The following is a 21,494-nucleotide window of genomic DNA, read 5'->3' as shown; positions in this document are numbered from 1 at the left end:
TTCTGAGCACCTGAGCCCAGGCAAGGGCCAGATGCAGCAAGGAGCTGAAAGATGTCAGAAGGATGCAAGAGTCCTCCAGCTTTCCTGGATTTTGGTGCATGTCAGAAAGATCACAGGAGCTTAAGGAAACCTGCTAACGAGGAAGAGAATTAAAAATTGTTTCAGAATATGACAAATATGTACTGAAAGTTCCACTTTGGTGTAGGTCAGCGTAGGCAGCGAAGTCCAGGCCCACATTTGTGCCTAGGTGGATTGGAAGCTGCTCATCCTCAGGATGTAGTGCTGGAACTGTGGTGTTTTGCAGGTTCAGTCGATGGAGAAGAAGCTGGACTTCCTGGTGAACATTTACATGCAGAGGATGGGCATCCCACCGACGGAGACGGAGGCCTACTTCGGGTCCAAAGAACCAGACCCAGCCCCCCCCTACCACAGCCCCGAGGACAGCAGGGAGCACATCGACAAGAACGGCTGCATCATCAAGATCATCAGGTCCACCAGCTCCATGGGCCAGAAGAACTTCTCGGCCCCACCGGCCCCAACCAACTCCTGCCCACCCTCGACATCGTGCCAGCAGCAGCCCTACCAGCGGCAGAGCCACGGCTCCTCGCCCGTCGGAGACCCCGGCTCGCTCGTCCGCATCCCACCTCCGCCATCCCACGAGCGCTCCCTGTCAGCCTACAGCGGCGGGCACAGGGCGAGCGCCGAGTACCTGAGGAACGAAGACATTACCACCAAACACCACGAGAGTGCCCTGAGAGACAGCGACACGTCCATCTCCATCCCCTCGGTAGACCATGAGGAACTGGAGCGCTCTTTCAGCGGCTTTAGCATTTCCCAGTCCAAAGAGAATTTGGACATCCTTAACAACGGTTGCTATGCAGCCGTGGCCAAAATCAGACCCTACATTGCGGAAGGGGAATCGGACACCGATTCTGACCTCTGCACACCCTGTGGCCCTCCTCCCAGGTCAGCCACGGGCGAGGGACCCTTCAGTGACATGGGCTGGTCGGCCCCCCGGCAGTGAGGGCCCCTCGCAGCCTCAAGCCATGGCTGAGCCCCGGCAGCTGCCTGCTCCAGCTGTCCTCACGTTGAACTTCTCAAGGAGATGGACAGCTAAGGGTTTCCTCCATCTAGGACATCCTTAGCTGCCGGATGCTTTCTTGCAGCTTACTCTTGGGGGGGAATGAGCAGGCCCAAGCCTGTGGGAGTGGAAGAGGTCACAGTGGTGAGCAAACTGGAGCCGTGAAGTCTGGATTTCTTTCATACTCTCTTTCTAAGATCTTTAGGTGAAATTTTTTCATGGTGCAGGATAAGCAATTTGCATTTCTTGGGAATGTTCAAAGATGCAGGGCAGGAATAAATCACCCGGCCAGGGCTTTTGGAAGTCACGTCAAGTGGTGGTGAGCAGTTGCCATACCGTGGCACTGGTGATTACACCTTTTGGTATTTTGGAGTCGCAGAATGAACAAGTGTCTGTTTCCAGCTTAGATTTCAGGTCGCATGAAAATTGCTGGGGGGATGTTACTCTGTGGTTCATCATTAACAATCAGGAAGATGGGAGAGTTCCAAAATAATACATGGAAATTTTGTACAGGCCCCTGGAGGAGAGGGACAGTGGCTGGAATATTTGTGTAAACAGAAGTTATGGCCTCAGAGTGGGACAGGTTAGGGGACTGCTCTGAACCAGCATGGTTTGGAAATTCTCCTTGTCCAACTGCTTAGGAAATTGAAAAACTCAAAAATTTGACCTTGCATGCAAGAGCTGAGACAACCCAGGGAGCACAGAAATAAGACAGACAAGGAGAACAAGTGACTGTGTTGCTGGAATTTTATATTTTAAACCATGTATTGTCTTTAATTATCTCTCCGCCCACTGACATGACCTGGAGGTGCTTTGGAAGCAAAGGCAAACCAAAGGCAGTGCCTCCATAGGGCTGCCATGGTATGAAGCCGTTCTCGTGACCAGTAGGGCTGTTGTGGAGTCACAGCAACAGCAGACCAAAGGGAGAGCTGGATATGCAACACGCTGTGGTCCCCGCACTGCTGCGACCTAAGTGCTGAGCTCCATCCTTTTGAATTCCTGTTGGTCAGAGCGGGCCCTTTTCTTACAGTTTGCATTGTGCCTGAACACTTTTGCACACACTATGCCCCTTGAAAATCCTCCCTTTCTTCTTCTGCCCTGGCAAGAATGTCACACCCCCGTCCTCTGGACATCCTTTGGCTTGTTTGGATCCCTTGGGCTGAATTAAGAGGTACTTCTTTGTTTCTTCATGATCTTTCAGAAGCCTCTTAACTGTGTGCGCCCACAAGTTGTGCCAATCCAAGTCTGCCCTGTTTTGTTGTTCTTGTTTGTCTTGGAAAGATCATTGTGTTGCTATCAAGAACCTCAGCAGTGTGTTCAGCTGGGGGAAGGTGAGGGTGTTTCTTTTGGGACCAAAAAAAAAGCCACAAAGTGATCTTTTACATGGATGGAGATTTTGTTTGGCAAGAGAATGGATCAGACAAAGCGTGTTTTGGGATCCATCTCCAAGGCTAGGACACCACAAACAGCGTTGTGCCTCTGATGCCTCCTGTGTACCTACAGCCCAAATCCCCTGTGTGTTTTTTTGCAATAGCCAGGGCTGTATCTCTGATTTTAAACCCCGTCTCTCCACCATCTCCCCATGTTGTACCAACAGCTTCTGAGGATATTTAGGTGACAGCTTAATTTCTGTGTGGCCTCTGAGAGGTTGCACATTGCCTTGTTTGGGCTGAAGGGAGAATCACAGCTTCCTCTCCCTCTGTTTGCTTGGCAGCAGCCAGGTGAGGCCCAAACTGTTTTGGCCCTTGGGAAGATGTGGGTGCAGTCTGTGAGCTTACAGACAGGAGGTAAAACCATCCTTTTGCTAGTGCTCAGGCCAACATTCAGGGCTCCACATGGGACTGAGGAGTAGGGGAAGGCTCTGCACAACTTTTCCTGCAGTTTTGCATCCAGAAGGGGAAAACATTTTTTTAGAGGGAGCCCTGACTTTTCAGCCTTGCTAGTTCCTTTCCTTCCCATTTGATCTTCTTTGTTTGTTTGTTTCCTTTTGCAATTTTTCACTATCTGTTTTTCCTCCCAATCTCCTTTTGGCTCCAGATTCCTTTGTTCAAAGTGAACTCACTGATGTCCTTAACTTCGATGCAGTGAAACTGTTCCTCTGTGAGTGTAAAATGGCCATAAATTGTGCAGATTTGGCCCTGCTGTGTTGCAAGCTTAGACTCCTCCTGGTAGAGCAAGATTTTCACCAAATCAGAGATAACAAACATTTGCTATCTTTTTTTTTTTTTTTTTTTTTTTTTGCAACTACTTTTTGAGGCCTGCTGGAAATTTGGCACAGAATGCTCCAGATAAGGCTGAGAATGATGTTGTGTGGTCCTATTACAGCAAAGGTTCTTGCCTCATCTTAAATGTAAGTGACAAAGCCAATAGTACTTCAAGGCACAATTTAAGTGGAATGTAATTTTCATCATGTCCTAAATTTGAAGCTCTTTTGGCTCTATTTTGAATGTGCATTTCCCAGTTTTTACTGCAAAACCTCTTTCTCTTGCTCAGCTGATGTTATACATTCAAACACAGGTAATGCCAGTGTGCCCTGAGGAGAAGTAGTTCCACTGTGTCCACCTTAAGTTTTCCACATTGCAGTCCTTTACCTCCCTAGGGACTGCATAGGAAGAATTGTGTTTCCGTCTTTAAGTAAATTTCTATACCAAAGTCTACAAAGATTTCCTGGCTTGTAGCTTTAAAAGGTGTTACTTCTGTCCCACAATTACAGAAAACAAGGTTTATATCTGTACAGCATAGATTGTATCTTACTGCTACAAATTTCGTGGAGAATTGTTTGGAAGAGATAAGCAATATTGCATTCTAATCCATAGTGTCATTTCAAAGAACTTCTGACCCCCTTGTCCACAGCCATCCCATAAATCAGCATTTCTTGTTCATCCAGGCAAAAAGGCTTGACCTGGAATTTTGTGTTAACTTATCCCAGAATTGACTCCAAATAATGCTCTTATTTCAGAGAAACGATTCATGGCTGTGTAAATGGGAACAGAGCCTGGTCTAGATGAAGGTTTTGTTCTTTATCAATAATGCTCCTTGCAAAGCCTTCTCTTTCAGTCCCTCAGTTTCCCCATGCTTGTATCACACTCTCCTGGTGATAATCTCCGCCCCCCTCCCCCCAAAGGTCTTAACCACTAGATTAAAAGAAAACAAATTAGTTTTACTTTGCTGATAAGGCCGGCCCAATGATAAAGACTCTTAAAAAGACGCGCAGGCCAACTTTGTCCCTCTGCTGAGCCTCTCTTGGGCTCTCTTTGCTCTGCTGTTCCTCCTACGTCTGGTTCCCTATTTTTTGTCAGACCCTGGAGGGCTGAAAGAAGCTTCGGACCACGCTAAGTGTGAACACAGGAGAGCTGAAGAGCACTGGAAGGCCCAATTTCCAGCAGGCCATCTTGAACTGCTCCAGAGCTGCCCGTGCCCACATGGACACAAATTCTATGGATGACTCCACCTGTGGGATGGGGTAATCCCTGATGCACTCTTCTGGGTGCTTCAAGACCAAGAGGGAGGTCAAGTTGCCTGAGATATTTGTGACAAGAGATGTGGCCAGAGATGCTGCAAGCTCCGTGCAGGTGGCCTTTCCTAACACGACCCTGAGACATAAGAACAGAGCACTAGCCATAAGTCACACTTCCCAACATTTGGGAAGAGACTTTAATGTTACTCCAGTGTGGATTTTGTATGTGAATTTCCTTGTTGACTCATTTTCTTATTAATAATTTTTAGAACAAGAATATCAAGGAACACACCAGAAAAAAAAAAAACAACTCTTGTTCAGCTCAGAAAGCCATTACAGTTCTTTAGACAGACTATGTGATAGATCAGGTTTTCTAAAAACGTATTTTATTTCAAATGCTGCTTAATAGATCCAAATAAATTCTACGGGGCCATTGCTATTTACAGACAAATAGGTATATTTTTACATTTTTAATTGATTTTTAAGATTTTAAATTGAATTTTTAGAACAAGTTTGTATAATCTACCTGAAAAGCCAGAACATCACTGCAAATACAAGTGCTCCCCTTCCTAACTGTTACCCAAGAGAAAGGAAAGACGTATTTCTTCATCCTTTTCTCAGGCGGGAGCTACTGCAAACCTCATTTCCTTTATATCCTCAGACCATCATGGTCACGGCAACATTATTACTAAAAACAAAATGAAAGCGTTAAAAGAGAAACTGGAGTTTGTGTCCTGCAGAGGCCAGAGGAGGCAGTGCGGGGTCAGGTTCACCCACCTCGTTGGGGGCAGGTGGGCACTCGGATGGTGGCACTGAGGTAGGGTCGTCTTGTTTCTCATCCAGAAGGTCTTCCTCCTGCCTGAATAGCAACTGCTATGGCCTTGTGAAAAATTCATCTTATAGGAGACCAGAAGATGATACTGGCTTGCTTCAGGACTCCCCTTATAAGAAATTCCTAAGGAATATATATGAGTTATCCCATATAAAGGCCCGTAGCACTGAGAATTGTATTGGGAATGCTAAAAAGCCCAGGAGCAGGGTAAGTCTTTCTGTTTCTCCATCCACACTCATGCGAGCCTTTGGGTTGGGAGAGCCACCAAGCCTCCATCCCTCCCTCCCCCACGCACTGTCCCCTGTGCCAGCAGTGCTCCGAGCCACGACTGCACACCCTTGTCCCTTTCTGTTTTGATCAGCTTCCTTTCCATGAATGAGGAACAAGGAAATCAGATACAAAAGCTCCTTCACCTGCACGTAACATTGAGGCTGCGACGTGGAGGGATGTGGTCCTGAGGTGTAAAAGCAAAGTCTTGCTTTTAGCACACAAACCTTTCTGTCTCACAGCGCAAAAGCTGCTTAGGGCAAGGGCTGTGGGTTGGTTGGTTGTTGTCTTTTTTTTTTTTTTATTAACAATAACAATAGGGTTTTTTAAATAATAATGATGATGATAATAATACATAGGAATCTTCTTTAGTATACCATTAGTGTTTGATGCCCCAGTGACACAATACTGCTTGCCTTATATTAGTGTCTAGAGGGAGAGGGACTACACACCTTTTGATACCGTATTAATCACGCTTGTAATTTAGGTAGCAGCAAGGAGCGGTTGCTGCAGGAGGAGCAGCCGTGTCCTTTTTAATGTATGAATGTGCTTTCCAGCCTATCTCACTGACTGTAGTCTCAATTTTGCCTGCTACTGCATGCAGCCTGAGATGAGTAGACAGCAATATGCTCCAGCTGTATCTGCACTCCCAGATTGCTGTAGTACCTGGAGAGGGGTGACATAGCTAAAAGAATCATTTTGGGGAGAGGCCATCCTCCCAGAGACCCATCACGTAGGGTGCTGCGGTGCTTCTGTAGGTAACACTGATATACCAAGTGTCTTTCATGCTACGATTGATCATTTCCTCATCCCTCTGATACGGCATGTACAAACTCCACTTATAAGGGGTAAAAAACACACATCTGTAACCTGTGGGCCATTGAAATGTGTATATGGGGAGAAAATAAGGAAAAAGATGTGAATTTTGTTGGCTGTGCGTAACAAGCTCCTTTCCACCCAGATGCCTCTGAAGAAGAGCATCCCAGATAGCCCTTCCTGAGCGCATGGAGGAGCAGGCAGAGCAGGGCAGGCGATGCCAAAGGCAGAGCCCTGACCTTAATTTAAGAGATGCCATTTGATCCCATATGTGTGGGACTTGCCATGTTTCTCATTCCCATAGGGCTCTCTGCACTCTGCTCTGGTGTTCATGTGTGTTGTGCCTGCAGCCAAGCCCAAGGGGCAGGGGAGAATGCAACTCCCAGGCTTTGGAAACCCTCTTTGGAGATTTCATTGACACCACTGTGGGATCCTGGGGACCCTCAGCTGTGCCATATCGATATTTCACGGAAGCATTTCTTACTCTCCTTATGGAGGGGCACTGAGCTGCCTTCATATCGCCATAAAAGTTTTGCCACTGCTATCACCTGCCATGGTAGCAGACTCACAAGGCCTTCAGGATTTGCCCACATTGCTGGTGTTTGAAGTCTCTTGTATCTCTTGTGATGCTGCTGCAATCTGGTTTGACATTGTGTCCTTGCATTCCTTGTCCAGACCACGTACAAGTGAACGTGCAGTGCCAGAACTCTGCTCTGAGACTTTCTTTTGGCCTGGCATCTCTAGATGCCCCAAAGAGCCTTTATGTCCTGTCAGCATGACAGTTTTGCTTTTTCTTGGTCCTTTATTTGCTTCCTTGTTGAGCTGCCATGGCCTCAGCACATCCCTGGTTTGTTCTGATGGGATGGATGGATGGGGTCTGCTTTGCCCATTCGCGCAGCACCCTGTGGGGGTTTGTCCCCTTGGCTAGAGCTGTCTGTGGGAAAACAGGGATGGGAGTTGAGTTCTGGTTTTTGTGCCAAACTGAAGGTCTCAAAGAAGAGCTCACAGACTCCGACAGTGTTGATGCTTTCGCTCCCTGAAGCAAGAGCTGCTTTCCCCAGCACCCTTCAGCGGTGCACATATGTGGCTTTGCATGCCAGCCTTCAGCTTGGTAACAGGGAGACTCTGAAAGCAGCTAGTCCAAGCTGTGCTATTTCCGAAGCTGCCAGGGAAACCTGAAGCTTCTTCATTTCTCCTCATTTCTGCAAATACAGCCTCAGATGAATTGTTCAAGCAGCATCTGTTTGCCTAGTCCTGAGAAACTTGAGCTAACTGCAGCTACAAAGCTTTCCAAAACACAGTGCCAAGCTCAGGCTAGATTTCACCCACAGCTATGCCTATAATTTTAGGGCAGGGTTAATGGTTTCAGGTAGAAGCCATGCTCAGCATTCCAGTTGGGATGGTTCTGGCCCAAAACTGAGGCTGAATGTCATGCTGCCGGTGAAGCCTGCCCTGGGATTTCAGTTCCTTGTGACACTGCTGAGTGCGGACTGGAGGAGTTGCTCCCTCCTTCCCGCTCTGCACAAGGAAATCTTGGCACAAACCTTGCAAGCCAAGCTGAGACAATGCCTCTGTATTCCAGCATGCTGTGAGCATCTCCCATTAAGGCAGGAGCAGCGTTTCACTGTAACCTCTTGAATCTGACCAGCACAGTGAGCATCACCCACTATTTCACATATGCAGTGATGCTCCTGAAAGGGATTTATTACAGATGTGGGTATAGAGGGCTAGCTCCTCTAGCATCTCTATAGACACTGAGTTCAGTTCTTCCTGATGGAAAACTCATCAGTGCAGGTGACAGATCTCTTCTGTCCTGCCTGGTTATCCACGCTGGTCCAGCATCTCCCCTGGAGCTGAAGCTGCTCCTGTCTGTGGGTGGGATGTGGACCATTCTGTGTTGGTTACTCTTCCCCACTACCTGACTCCAAACCCTAAAATTCAAATTGATAATTTTCTTCCCCCTCCCCCCCCCCAAAAAAAAAAAGACACCTATGTACAGAACCTGAGAATTTCAGGATGACGGGGGCAAAGTACAACTGATAATTACAGGGATTTTGTTATTTTTAATCAAGATCACATTTTAAGCATAGTTGCAGTTGCTGCGTGGTATATCAAATGCTTTAGGAGATTCAATAAATTATTCTCAGAAATGTTTTATTCTTTTATCAGTAATTTGTATAGGTGGGTGCTACTGTTCTTACACAGCAATGCCCCGTACACTAAAACTGTACTCTTTCTCCAGTATAGCCATTGTATGTATGAAATCTATCTTGCTTGGTGTCACTTCGGCACAGTACCCACATATACTGCACACAGATTGCACATTACATGCACTTGGCTGATAGCTATCCTTACATGTAATAGGCGTGTGTGTGATGAACAGATGCCAAACAAAGCGTTACCTGTCTGGTTAGTGGTGTGACTCAACATAAATGGGACAAGGGGAAAACAAAGATCCTGTCTTGTTAGGAAATACACCACATTCAGATGCTTCTTTAGCCAGATTTTACCAGGAAACCAAACGAAGGGAGATTGTTTCTGCTATGTTACTTAAAGACACTGGAACAAAAGCAATCAAACAGCTCTAAAATACTTCACTGCTGTATTTCTGTGTATTCTTCACTGCTGTTCATCTGAACTGTAAATTCTGTACAGATTGAATGAGGTTCACAGCCTGTCATAACCTGCGAGATGAAAGGACAACACGACTTTGGCTGCAGATGATGTGTGTTGTTTGCACACATGCACATGCATCTCGCTGTACATGTGTGTATACAGACACATGCACACAGAAGCTTTAAGGCAGAAAGATTTGCATCTAAGATGCATGGGGGAAAAGAATTTCTTTCATTTAGTGGCAGGAGAGTAGGTAAAACCAAAATAAGAGACAATTTTGATAGCATTCCTATCAAAAATTAAGTCTTCGATTGTCCCTATACTGAGATTTCATCAACCTCAAACAATTTCCCCTCTAGGATTTAATTTTGCCCGTATTTTCACAGGTACAAGATTGGATAGAACTTATTCTTTAGTGTTTAATGTCAAAAAAAAAAACAAAAAAAAAAACCCAAAGCACGAAGAGCTAACTTCTCCAGTTAAATGCTGCTGGATGCCATTGAAAAAAATTGGAACTAAATTTTTACTTTAGTCTGAGATTCACCTCTAGTTCCAAAATCATCAGTTATAAGAGCCATTTAAAGGTCCCACACCAAAGGCATGCTCACTGCTGGAGTATGTCGTGGTTTCCCTGAGATACCTTGAAGCTATCACAGTTTACAGCAGGATCTGGCTCCTTTGGCCTTAATCGGGCCAGAAATGGTTCGTGCACTTGTCCTGAGGATGAGCAGAGAGGTGAACGTTGTGCTGGGATGAGCTGCTCTCGCACTGGGGAGAGAAGGTGCTGCACGCCCTCACCTCCCGCTCATCAAAATCTCAGGCTCCGTTGAGCACTGAAGTTTGGTTGTCCTTTAGAAAGCAAAGGCAGCTGCTGCTTTGCTTCCTTTCATTTGCTCTGTTGCCTTGGCTTTTTTGCACTTTTGTTTCATCTCCAAAGAATCTCTCATAATGCCTTTGGTACTTCTGTACAATTTTCGAACGTTTTGTATGTATTGAGTGGTACACACTTTCTCTTGTAATATAGCAATCGGACTTTTTTTTGGTGAATGTGTAATTTCCACTGTACATTTCCACCATGACTTTGTGCAATGTACATTTTCTAGGGACAGATGCCAAGGGAATGACCTGTAGTTTTCTAAGGGAACAGCTAGGAACAGAACGACACAGACGCAGATGGTTTCACATTAGCACTGCAGAAGAGCAACATAGCCCAAGCTTTTAGCATTGAGCATGACACAGGGTGTACCTTCACGTGGACGACTGTGGCAGCTGCAAAACTGTCTATGTGTGATATTAGAATCAACAGCGATGGTTGCTGTCAGAAGGGAAATGGAGGAAAATTAAATAATCACACTCATTAATTTAAGCCTCGAAGCATCAGAATGGAAAATTTGCATTCAGTAAAATTACCAGAGATTTAACCTTCATGAGATGAAATACACATTTATTTTTCTTTGCACTTCTTGAGCGTACTTCGTTTGTTTCTTTGTTTCTGGTGATTTCTCAGCGGGTTGGGGACATGCTTAATATGGGATGTACTGAGGAGGTGCGAGATGGTGGCTGAGGGACACGCCTGGCGTTAATCCTTCACACCTGCCTCCCTTGTTGCTGACTTCAGACAGCGCTCTTCTTTCTGACATCTAAAATCAAGCTTAGAAATCTCAAGAGCCCTTAGCTGCAAGGACACCATCCATTTGGAGTCCTTGGAGTATATTGATTTTCTTACAGTCTGGCATCAGCCGCGTCCTGGCAGAAAAAGGATGGCTCCTGCAGCTGTTTGCCCCCATGCCAGCATCTTATCACCGTGCTCACATAGAGGCTGGTGTCATCAAAGCAGGCTCGGAGCCAAGGAACTGCACCTTTATCTGCCCCACATGTTATCTTGCTTACCAGGCGTTGGTCCTAAATTAAGAAAGCACATGCTGGATTTTGGAGAGCACTCTCGAGGATTAAAGTGAACGGGCTGACGGTATTTTCCATAGCAAGGCTGAGCGATGAAACAGCACTTTCATGTTGCAAGAAAAAAGGGAAAAGCTAAACCCATCCCTCCACACTGATGCTTTCTCCAAAGAGATAAACAGGGAGAATCGAGAGGATTGAGTGCTTGGAAAGCCTCCTGGTCACGGGACAAGGCTATGACACGAGCTCGGCAGGAGCGGCTCATTTTGGGCACAGCAGATGACTTGGCTGCGAGCCACCAGCAGTGCCCATCCTCCCAAAGCTATTACAGGAGCCCAGGTGTGAGCCTTTCCCAGGCGGACGTGGCAAATTAAGGTGCACTTAAATAACATCGTTATATTTTATCTCATTATGTTTCTCACCGGTGATATAAACAGGAAAATTCTCAGCTTACTAGATCACATTCCCTTGTCATCTGAATAGGCTTAGTGCCAGGCTCTTTGCTGATGCAGGAAAAAAAAAGCCCTTGTGGTGCAGATACAGCATCCCTACTGCATGCCCACACAAATAATATGTGCTGTGTGTACCTTCACTTTAAATTACCAGGGAGAACCCATAGCTGCTCATCACATGCACTGGTCAAAAGCCTGCCTGCTGGTGTGTGTTCTTGCAGCTCCAAAAACACAAAGGCAGTGGGGTAGCCCAGGGGCACATCTACGTGGGTTTACAGCCCACTGACTCCAAAAGCAGCTGTTCTAGGAAGTTAAGTGAAAGCTGTTTTCCTAATGAAGTGTGATTATTTGGGGTTGGAGATGTATATGCAGCGACAGGACGTGAACTTCTGCAGGTTGAGCTCACTGCCATAAACTCTGGCAAGGTTTAAGCTCTGTTCCTAACAGGATCCCCATGCCAGTATCTCAGTGCTTCATTCATTGACTAATTAAACCGTACACTGTCCTTGACAATTAAAGACAGATTTCCTCCTTGCTCACTGGGTAAGCACGAGTCCTTACAAGCACTCGGGCTGTAAGATGTCAATTCTAATTTTGGGCAGGCAGCTGAAGACCCCTGCAGTTTCTCTGCCCAAGGAGCAGCTGCAGGCTCTGACCCCACTAACACACCTGAATCCAGCACTTCAATTTCCAGCCCAGGCTGAAACAGTAGTACTACTAACGGACTCCATTTTCCTCTCCAAAACTGTGCAATAACTCAGTGGCAGAACCATGAATGAAGTCCCTCATCCCTTTAATGCTGCTCCTCTGCTGCTCTGGAGCACAACTTCCCTCTATTGACTTCTTGGCAGCAATCTCCTCTGCCATCAATAATAATGTAATGGTGGTTTTGGACATAAAATGTCTCTCCGGAAGGAGAAACCTTCTCAGCAAAGGCAGCTGCTGTTTTCTTTTACCTGCACTCTTCTATAAGCAAGTTAATAATGCATAGCTAAACAGAAAGACAGACACCAAAGCATTAGGAAGAGCACAAGGGATGTATTTTAAGGGCGAAGACTCAGTGGATAACAGAACATGTGATTTTTCACACAAAACTCATGAGCAAGTTTTTTCTCTCCTTGCCCTTGATGGGCTCCAAACAGGAAGCTGGAACTGAAAACCAGCGAGGTTGTACTTCAAACCCATCAGTTTAGATGTTAAAGAAAACAAGTGAACACCCCCATCTCTTCCACCTCTGGCTCTCAGGGGTTTGTCAGCCTCAGCTGAGTCAGCCCCATTCTGCACAGAACGCCGGGTGCTCCCCCAGGAGCAGCCCGTTAATTACACTTCTCCTGATGTTCTTCTAGTGAATGGAAGCTTTGGCTGTGCTGACACGCTTCATTGCTCCAGCCATTCAGTGCCACAATGGAGAAGGAATATTTCCAGTTCCTTTGTATCCCTCTCCCGCAGCACTGCTGTGAGTCTCCTGTTGGCCTGGTACTTGTTGAATATTTTCAGCTTTCTCTTCAATTACCTTTTCCATCACAAAGGCAATGTTTTGTGGGCTGGCTGTCCCTTCTGAGGTGCAAACGTGGTTCCTGCACCTTCTCAAGTCTTGTTTTCTTCTTTAGAAGTCAAATGTTAAATGTATTGTTTGGGTTTTTTTTGTCTTGTTTTGTTTTGTCTCAGCTGAAGCTCGTACTAAAATCAGAGCATGAAGGAGCCAGTGAATATAAGTCAATTAGGGCAGCTGTAATTAAAAGTGGTTAAACAATTAACAGCATCCACCAAGGCTTGGTGGAGCCGCCCCAGCTCCCTGCCATGCACAAATGGAGCATCGTCAGAGCAAGCACACAGAGGTAAGTTGTTCTTGGTGGGAAAGGGTTGAGATAACAGATAAAAAGGCCACCCTACATGAAATAGTTCCTGTACTGATGGAACTGGAGATGCCTCCTCCCAGCAGGTCAAGCAGTAGCACAGCTTCAAGCCTTCCTGCATTAACTCATCCCTGAGCAGTGCACAGTGTGCTTTGCATTTATTGCACGCGTTGTGTGCTCCAGCCTGGGGTTTCCATGCCCTGCACGGACCCTAGATGGCAGAGCGAGCCCAGCACAGCGCTCCCGTCCTGCTGCTGGAGCGCAGCCTCCGTGCTTCCAGGGGCTGACAAGGTGATGAAGTGCTGCTAATGAGCCTCTTTGCTTGTTTATTTTAACAGCCAGAAAAATTACATTAGTGCTCTGCGGTGAGCGGGCAGTGTGGATTTCCTCGGGGAATCCCTCCCGGCTGCTCGGAACAAGCAGCGGAGCTCCTCGCCTAATTGGGAGCGTTGCCTAATTGGGAGCAGACTAATTTGCTGTCTTTTCCAGCTGAGCTTTTGGGTCCCTCAGCGTCCAGAGACCCGCTGACCACTGCTCAGTAATGGTAATTAAGTGCTAATTGGACAAACGCAGTGGAGCTGGCAGGGATTCCCGGGGAAGCACCTTTTTGCAGCCCACACTTTAGAGCCGCTCTGCACTGTCCCCTAAATTTTTGCATGGGGAAAGTCTGGGCTCGCGCCCAGATGTAGGAGGTCTCCCAGCTTCTCTGTTGTTTGCAGAGCAGTAACAGCATTCCAGGCAAATATTAAAAACACCCATGGAGAATGGTTTCCTATATGGGGTGAAAAGTGTTCGTGTAACTGAAGGAGTGGGAAACCACCCAAGACGTGGGTATTAGCATCCCCTGGCCTCTTGCTCTTCAAGCTGAGGGTGAAAGGAGGGGAGGAATAGCATTTTTGTTTCATCCTGTTATTTATTGGTAGTATTGGATACGTTATCCAAAGCTCCCTTCTCAGTGCTTTGCAGGGAAGGCAGCAGGGAGCTGGAGTCCTGTATCCTCACCCCCAAGGTGAGGTCACGCTTGGTTTTGCTGCGGCGTTCAGAAACCGCTGCTTTAAGCCTCACGGATGTGAATTCCGTGGCAAGTTGGTGTGCTGTCGCGGTAAAATAAGTGCTTTTCCATGAACCGCCTGTGATGGGCAGACTGTGCGCTCACAACCAGCTCCCAGCAGAGGGTGCAGGAGCTTCATTTCCAGAGCCCGCCGCTCGTGGCTGGGTTCTTTCGGGCGATGTATCGCCGTGCTGGTGGTGAACCGGTCCTGTCTGCTATCACTTGTGTTGCTGCAAAGAACGGGGGCTGTTCTCTTCTCATATGTGCACAAAGATTTGACACACTGCTGGGAAAAGGGAATGAGGCTCCCCCCATAGCTTCAGTTATCTATTTTCCTCCCCCTGAACTGCACTATATTACCCCCGTCCTGCATTATTGCTTGCTTGCACTGAGCAGTGCTATTTAGCTAATGGACATGCAGCTCTTTGAAGATGTATGGCACTTTGTGAAGTCTTAGTGCGATTACTCTGCATTAGTCATAGAAGGCAACGATGCAATTCATCTCCCACCGCAGGGCAGGAGCCACTGGGGCTGGCTGAGCTCTTATTTACTTCCTTTCTTCCTAATGAAGAGAGGGCTGGAATGGCTGGAGCTGGTCTTGGAGAGAGATGCTGTGCGATGGGTATCGATACAGTGTTTGAGAGAGAAATGGGATGGCTTAGAAAAGAATTGAAGCAGTTCTTTACCAATCAACTTTCTGCAGGCTTCTCTAAGTGGGTACAAAGTTGCTCTATCTGAAATATCAAAGCAGCAGCTATGACAGGCTGGGGCCTTGCAAAGATGCGAGTGAATACCACTTCTGCAGAAAAAGGGCACCTTCACCAAACCCTTCTCCCCACTCCTGCACAGAGCTCAGTCTGCCTCTGCTGCAGAGCATTCCAGGAGCTTGTGCCAGGGTCTGGGTACAGCACAGGGATGTGGGGAGGCTCTGAGCACTGCCCAGCACGAAGAAGGGGGATAAAAAGAGCCAAGTGCTTGATTGCTAGCAGAGTCTGGGAATTTCATCTGCTGTGTGACGGCTTTTTGAGTGTAAATCTTAAATAGGCTCTTTGCTATGTTGGCTATAAGACAGGAGAGTTGATGAAGGAAAAAAAAGAAAGCAAGAACCTTTCCCCTTTCTTTCATTTCCAAGATTTCCAGTAATCAGAAGGCAACCTAATCCATCTGGGGGGAGGGGTGGAAGCCCAGTCCTGCATTGTGCAAGGGGAAAAACGCTTTGGAACCTGGGGAATGGACGTGCCAGGTGCTGAGCTTTATTCACCGCTCACCCTCTTGCTGTAGTGAGAAGAAATGAGATGCTGAAAGGGAAGAGATGTCCTTAGAAGGGAAGTCAGCCCTGGCCTGCAGCGATAACTTTGCTTCCTAATAACACACTGCTGGGGAGCACAGTGTTCCTGCCCTGCTTCCACGGAGCGGAGGTTTGCTTCACAAAGCCTGTTTTCTCCTTCGATCTTCACAGATATTGATCTGTATCAAAATGGATTTTATGAAGAGGAGGAGGGGGGAAAGCAGCCTCATGACCTTACATCTATTTGGTGTTTGGAGCTGTGTGAAAAATATCTTGATTATAGCCTGGCAATTTTCTCCAGTTGCTCCGTAGCAGAACGGCAGAGCTGCCGATGTGGGCAGGAGTGCAATGCTGGCAACAGAACTTGCTTCTGCAATCTGAAGAGATGTATTCTGGAGGGCATGGAGTGATTTCTTTGTCCTATTCAGGCCTTGGGACTCACAGCTGAGATCACTGGTTTTGCCTTAATGACATTCTCAGGGCACCAATTGGCCAGCAACCTCTATATAGGAATTGCTTGTGTTTATACGAGTTGATGCTATCCCCAGCCAGATCTTATCCCTTAATCCATGCCATGTAGGACACCCAGCATGATTCCCAAGAGCCACGCAGCTGGGATTTGATCAGGGACGCTGCAAAGCCACACATGACTCATGGAACAGCATCAAAGATGCTCCCAAGCACTGCTTACATCCCACTAAATAAACCAGGCACTTTCTTCATAGACAGTGGTACATCAAGGGCATCATAAGGTGTATGCATGGACTGCTGATCTAGTGATCATCACTGAGCACATGCGTGCTTGGGGGATCCTACAACTCAGGATCTGAAAAGCCAGAGTCTGGAGGTGATGGGTGGATTCCTTCTTGGAGAAAGTCTTAAAATCTTTCTGGTTATGGAGATTGTAGTAAGGTGTAGTTGAAGAAATGTCTAGGCAGCTCACAGATGTGGTGGCTGATGATATTGATAACAGATTACTGGAAATCCTTGTTCTGGTAAGTCCTTGAGCTCCAGTTCTAATTTTTGTGTAAGGTATTATTAGTGTTAGGCAGTAGAGAGAAAAAAAAGGAGGAAAAAAAGTAAACTTCTACAGAAGAAGAAAGAGATTCTTTTCTCTTGCCTTTGGCTAAAGTATCTTCAGTAATGCTGGCAAAATAGAAGGAAAAAGCACAAGTTTTTTTTCTCCATGGATGGGTGGGCAGACAGCCTGAGGACTTGAGAAGAAAGCTCCAAGCTGCTGTGTGCCCTCCCCAGCACAGAGACCTTCCCCTTGTCCAGGGCAGTTGCAAGAAGCTGCTTCCTTTGCAAGGGTTTCTGTAAAGCCTTTATTGAGCTGCCTGTGCAGAAGTCAAATGGGACACGGGAGAATCCCAAACGTGCAGGTCTGCTCTTCACTTCTGAAGAACAACATCTCCAGCGTATTGCCCTCCGGAGAAATAAGGTGGGCATAGAGAAGGAGTAGATGCCCTAAATTCCTGTCAGCTCCAGTACCACCAGCAGCAGGCACAGTCAAGCAAGCTTTCCTTAGAGTTTACAGGGGGCACTCGGTGCTAGAACAGAAAGAAGTATTTTGCTTGCAATATTTCATTAATTCCCCATGCAGACAAGATGTGCACAAGCCCTAATAGCTTCTTCAGAAGTTTTGCCCCCTCTGTAGATCTGCAGTCACAGAGCCCTGCCCAGTTGCTGTCATGCTGTGATGTGCTGAGTCAATTAAAAGTCTGTGCTTATCATGGGCACGCACAACAAATGTTATCTACCTTATTAGTCTGGTAAACCACAGTGCAAGCTACGGTTCTTCACGATAATAAAATAGTGCATTAGCATAAGTCAATCAAGAGCAGATTTTAGAAATAATTGGTTTAGATTTTCAGCTAACAGCTGCTTTGGTTATTAGCTCTTGGACACTTTGTTTTTAATTGGACAATTTGAAGGAAACGTTATCCAGTGCCTCCAGGCTTCCTTCAGTAGAAATATTCTTTTTTATAAAGAGCTCCATGAAAGCTTGCCTTTCTGTGAAGACAACTGCGTGGCTAACACTGTGTGCAACGACAGCAGTTGCAACTACCGTTCACTGCAAATGTGGCCAAGGTACTAAACTGAAGGAATCAAAAACTGAGTAGCAGTTTTGAAAGGAGCCAAGGAGGAAGAAAGCATCCTGCAGATGATTCTCCACGTGGGGTTGGATTGTGCAGTGGCAGCCAGGGACCTTCTGTGGCTCTCAGCAGCCTTGCTGGTGGCCTGAGCTGGCAGGAGGAGCCCCGTTATCTCCTGCCTAAGAGGCACAGGGCAGTCAGAGGGAGCTGCTAGCAACTGCCCACAAAGATTTCTGTTACAGAAAATGGATCGTGTGTTCAGGACTTTAATGTAGAAAGCTAGCAGTGCACACCAGATGGAAGAAACCTGCTCGTGCCAGAGCAGAACTTGGCAAGTGATGGCTGAAACTGTTGAGATAACAGGGGCTTCTGTTTCATTTGAAAGCTGTGTTCATTTTTTTTCTAAATAACCTGAAGTTCTGATGCAAAAAAAAAAAAAAGAGAGAACAGAAGAGGGAGAAAGATCAGGACAGTGTCTGAGAGAAGACCCTTGGACCTTCCCCTTCAAAAGCAATGTGAATCCTGGCCCATCCCTGGTGTTTGTCCTGCTCCTCGTCAAGCTGCAGCTTTCCAGCATTGCCAAATGTTTTCTGTTGCTCATCAAGTCTGCAGCCTTCAAACCACCCTCTTACTGGCTCCAGAAGCTTGGACCGCTCTCTGTCCACATTGACTATTGCAGTCCTTCATGGGAACCCCATCACCCCCAGCTCAGGTGCCTGCAGGGTCCCTTGGGGAGATCAGAGCTCCCCCAGCTGCTCCTGCAGAAGCCAGCAGAGACCCTTCCCAACAACCTCTCCCTTTCCAGCCCAGCTCTCTGGAAGTAGCAGCCTGCCCACATTTGGATACCTTGCCTGGAAGGTGGCAGATGACGCCTGTAAAACTCTTTCCCTGACATTCAGAGCTGCTAATTTTTAATGCAAACTGTTGCCTTGGTATTTGCATTTGGAATGAGTTTGCATTTCCTTAACTCTTTCCACCCCCCTCTGTAGCTATATAGACTCTAATTTTATGGGATCATTCAAGATACCAAGTTATCACTGGGAGGTTTACTTGGGTCTCAGGGTGTGCAGTTCTGGAAGCACCTCAGTAAAAGGATGAAGCTGCCTTCCCCATCGGTGCCAAGACTCATCCCACCAAGAAAAGCCTTGTTCTCACAAACCATTAGCTAGGAATAGCACCATCTCTGGCACTCTTTGTATTCGTAATCTCTTTCTTTTACCTTCCTACATTCTGTGTAATCGAACTGTTTGGTCTTCCCAAAGATGCATAAGAACAGCCAGTCGTTCAGGACGAGTACGCTTCCATCGCAGGCTACATCTTGGAGTAAGAATCAGATAGCTGATGAAATAGAGGTGGTCTCCTTTGCTTGGAAAAAGAACGCCACAAGGATAAAGCAGAAATAGAAGGTGATATATTGGCTCTTCTTCATATCATATTCTTCAAACTTTTTTTTTAAAAAATCTAAACAAATTAATGCCATGTTAGGATAGATGAGTGCTACTACCAGCTAATATAACTGGATTTATACAGAAAAGTGTCATTGTACACAGTTCAGTGGAGTGTGAGGTCTTCCAAGGGATGGCTTGGAAAGAAAACTAGACTTATATGTGCTAGCATTTGCTTGAAAAGTTAAATAGAGTATTTCATTGCTTTCTTTTGTAAGGACGTTTGCTGCAATAACTTATTGTTGCTACCAGTCCTTCTGTTCCTACAAACCTGTAGACATCACACTGATGTCTCACCTTCCTTGGAGGAGAAAACCCAGCATCTGCATGTGTGTGCAGTGCTGACAGAAAGCAAAGTGAAAGGATTTAGCGTCAAGCGTGAGCATGATTCTCACAAAAATAAATTGATTCCAATATACGCGAGCTAGAGGGGGAATGTTATGCTTTATTAACTTTTCCTGCTGTTGTAAGTTATACAGGTATTGTCTGTGCGACCAGCAGAGTGCTGAAATGAGCGATTTCCAGAGGAAAATGGAGCTTACTTCCCCTGGGTGCCACACACAGAGGGCTGGGGCACCTCCAGGAGCCCCCTGCCCCATCCTTTTCCCAGAGGAAGGCTGGCTGCGACCTCAGAGCCCGCTTTGAAGTCAGAAGTCGATCTGTGAATGCCTTCAGGGTTGGAGGTGTTCTGAATGGCAGAAGGGTAGAGCAAAGTTGGCTCTGTGGATAACCCAGCGGTGGCAATTCCCATCAAGCAGACAGCGCTCTGTTATCTAAACTGCATAGACACATATGGAAGTGTCATACTCTTCCTTTTGGCTTTTTTTTCCTGCCAAATCGCATAAGCACGTAATCAACTAAAATCAAATTATGTCATGACAAAGTTAAGCCCTCCAGATGAGGCAGAGCAGAAAAACCTTATACATGCTTTTATCCCATCGGATGGTGAAATGTGTTTGTTTAAGCTTCTCTCATTAAGTCAATCTAATGTGATTGTGTTAGCTGGCACCCTGTAACTGTCTATACTGATGTGCTGGGTAGGATTATGGAAGCAAATCAGCTCTGTCCCCTCTGTCCTTCCCTTTTCCTCTGTACACATAACAAAACAAGACATACAATGCAAAAAAAGAATGCTGTTTTGTCAGGTGTCAGGATCATGGGGGAAGTCATAGCTATTCGCTTTTAAAGGGTGATAAGCACTGAATATGGCAATAGGAGATAGCCTGTGGGCAGTAAGCAGTTATTTGGGAGCTTTAATTTACTGCTTTTTGCAGAGATAGCAACCCAGTATGATAGAATCTGGACACAAATAATATAATTCAGCCAGACAGCTAGGAGAAGGAGATACTTCACTGTCTCAGGATCCACAATATGGTGTGATTTCAGGCTATGATAATCAGCATGCAGCTATTTTGTCACACCGAGAGTGATTGCATTCAAGACTCCTTGCAGCATCATGGCTGAGATACCTGGTCTCAGTGGGAATCCCAAGGAACTGAGTCAGAAGTCAAAAGCCCCACCCCGCGGGTAGAAAATAAATTCTTTTGCCAAAATAAAAGTATAATGTCAATAATAACCAGCCCCAGAAGTCCTGAAATTTCCAACAGACTGAAATTTCAGCTCTGCAGGTGCTGGCTTCTGGGATTGGCACAGCATCCGCAGCACTACAGAGCTGTCCAAAGCAGTCTGAATAGCTCTCAGGTGCCTTAAACTCTCATTTCTCAGTCTAAAATACATGTTATGACTTTTTCTGTTAACTGTTTGGAATCCTATACTTAATCCTTAAATTTAAGAGGAGTCTGTCATGTCTGGCTCTATCTATGAGATTGTCTTTTGTGAACTTTCTAGAACATCCATCCATCTATGCCGTCTTTTCAGTCCCTTACTCACCAGAAATACCTCAGAAACAGAGGTTGCAGGACCTGGCTTGTAATTTATTCTGCGAAAGGAATCTATCTTCATTAGCTCTGTGAGCAGACACATGCATCCAAAGTCCTGTGTTAATAATAACCAGTCCCGTACTTGATTAAAATGGAGGCACAAGTCCAAAACTCTTCAGATGCAAGGGCCCAAATCCCATAAACATTCCAAGTGCCTTAATTACAGCAGATCGGTGAACAGATAGATAGTCCTGCACTTTTTGACAGACAATTCCTCTGTATTACAAGGGCACAGGGAGTACAGAACTTATTTGAATGCATGGCGGAACTGCAGCCCTCAGAACAGCCTGAAGAAAATGCCTACCATATTTTAATGATTTTTTTTTTCAGCTAATTTTCCACTTAAGCAAGGGAGCAATATCAGTTTACAATCAGCTGAGACTGTGACACTAGCTCCC

General features: G+C 46.2%; 1 protein-coding gene and 1 long non-coding RNA gene across 3 annotated transcripts in view; both read left to right on the top strand.

The window, feature by feature from the left end:
- Positions 1–10,528, top strand: part of KCNQ2 (potassium voltage-gated channel subfamily Q member 2) — a 47,075-nt gene extending 36,547 nt beyond the window's left edge. For both annotated transcript variants that reach the window (XM_021416600.1, XM_021416602.1), the window contains one exon: positions 305–10,528. In XM_021416600.1, the coding sequence (XP_021272275.1) occupies positions 305–1,024 (720 nt within the window). In that variant the 3' untranslated portion in view covers positions 1,025–10,528. The remainder of the gene's footprint in view (positions 1–304) is intronic.
- LOC110408417 lies at positions 13,177–20,970 on the top strand. Its single transcript, XR_002444317.1, has 2 exons — positions 13,177–13,258; positions 15,609–20,970. It is a non-coding gene; the product is annotated as an uncharacterized LOC110408417 (long non-coding RNA).

This window comes from Numida meleagris, chromosome 19, assembly GCF_002078875.1.
Source record: "Numida meleagris isolate 19003 breed g44 Domestic line chromosome 19, NumMel1.0, whole genome shotgun sequence".
Lineage (NCBI taxonomy): Eukaryota > Metazoa > Chordata > Aves > Galliformes > Numididae > Numida > Numida meleagris.
Note: the sequence above shows the minus strand (reverse complement) of the source record. Positions and strands in the feature narration are given on the sequence as shown.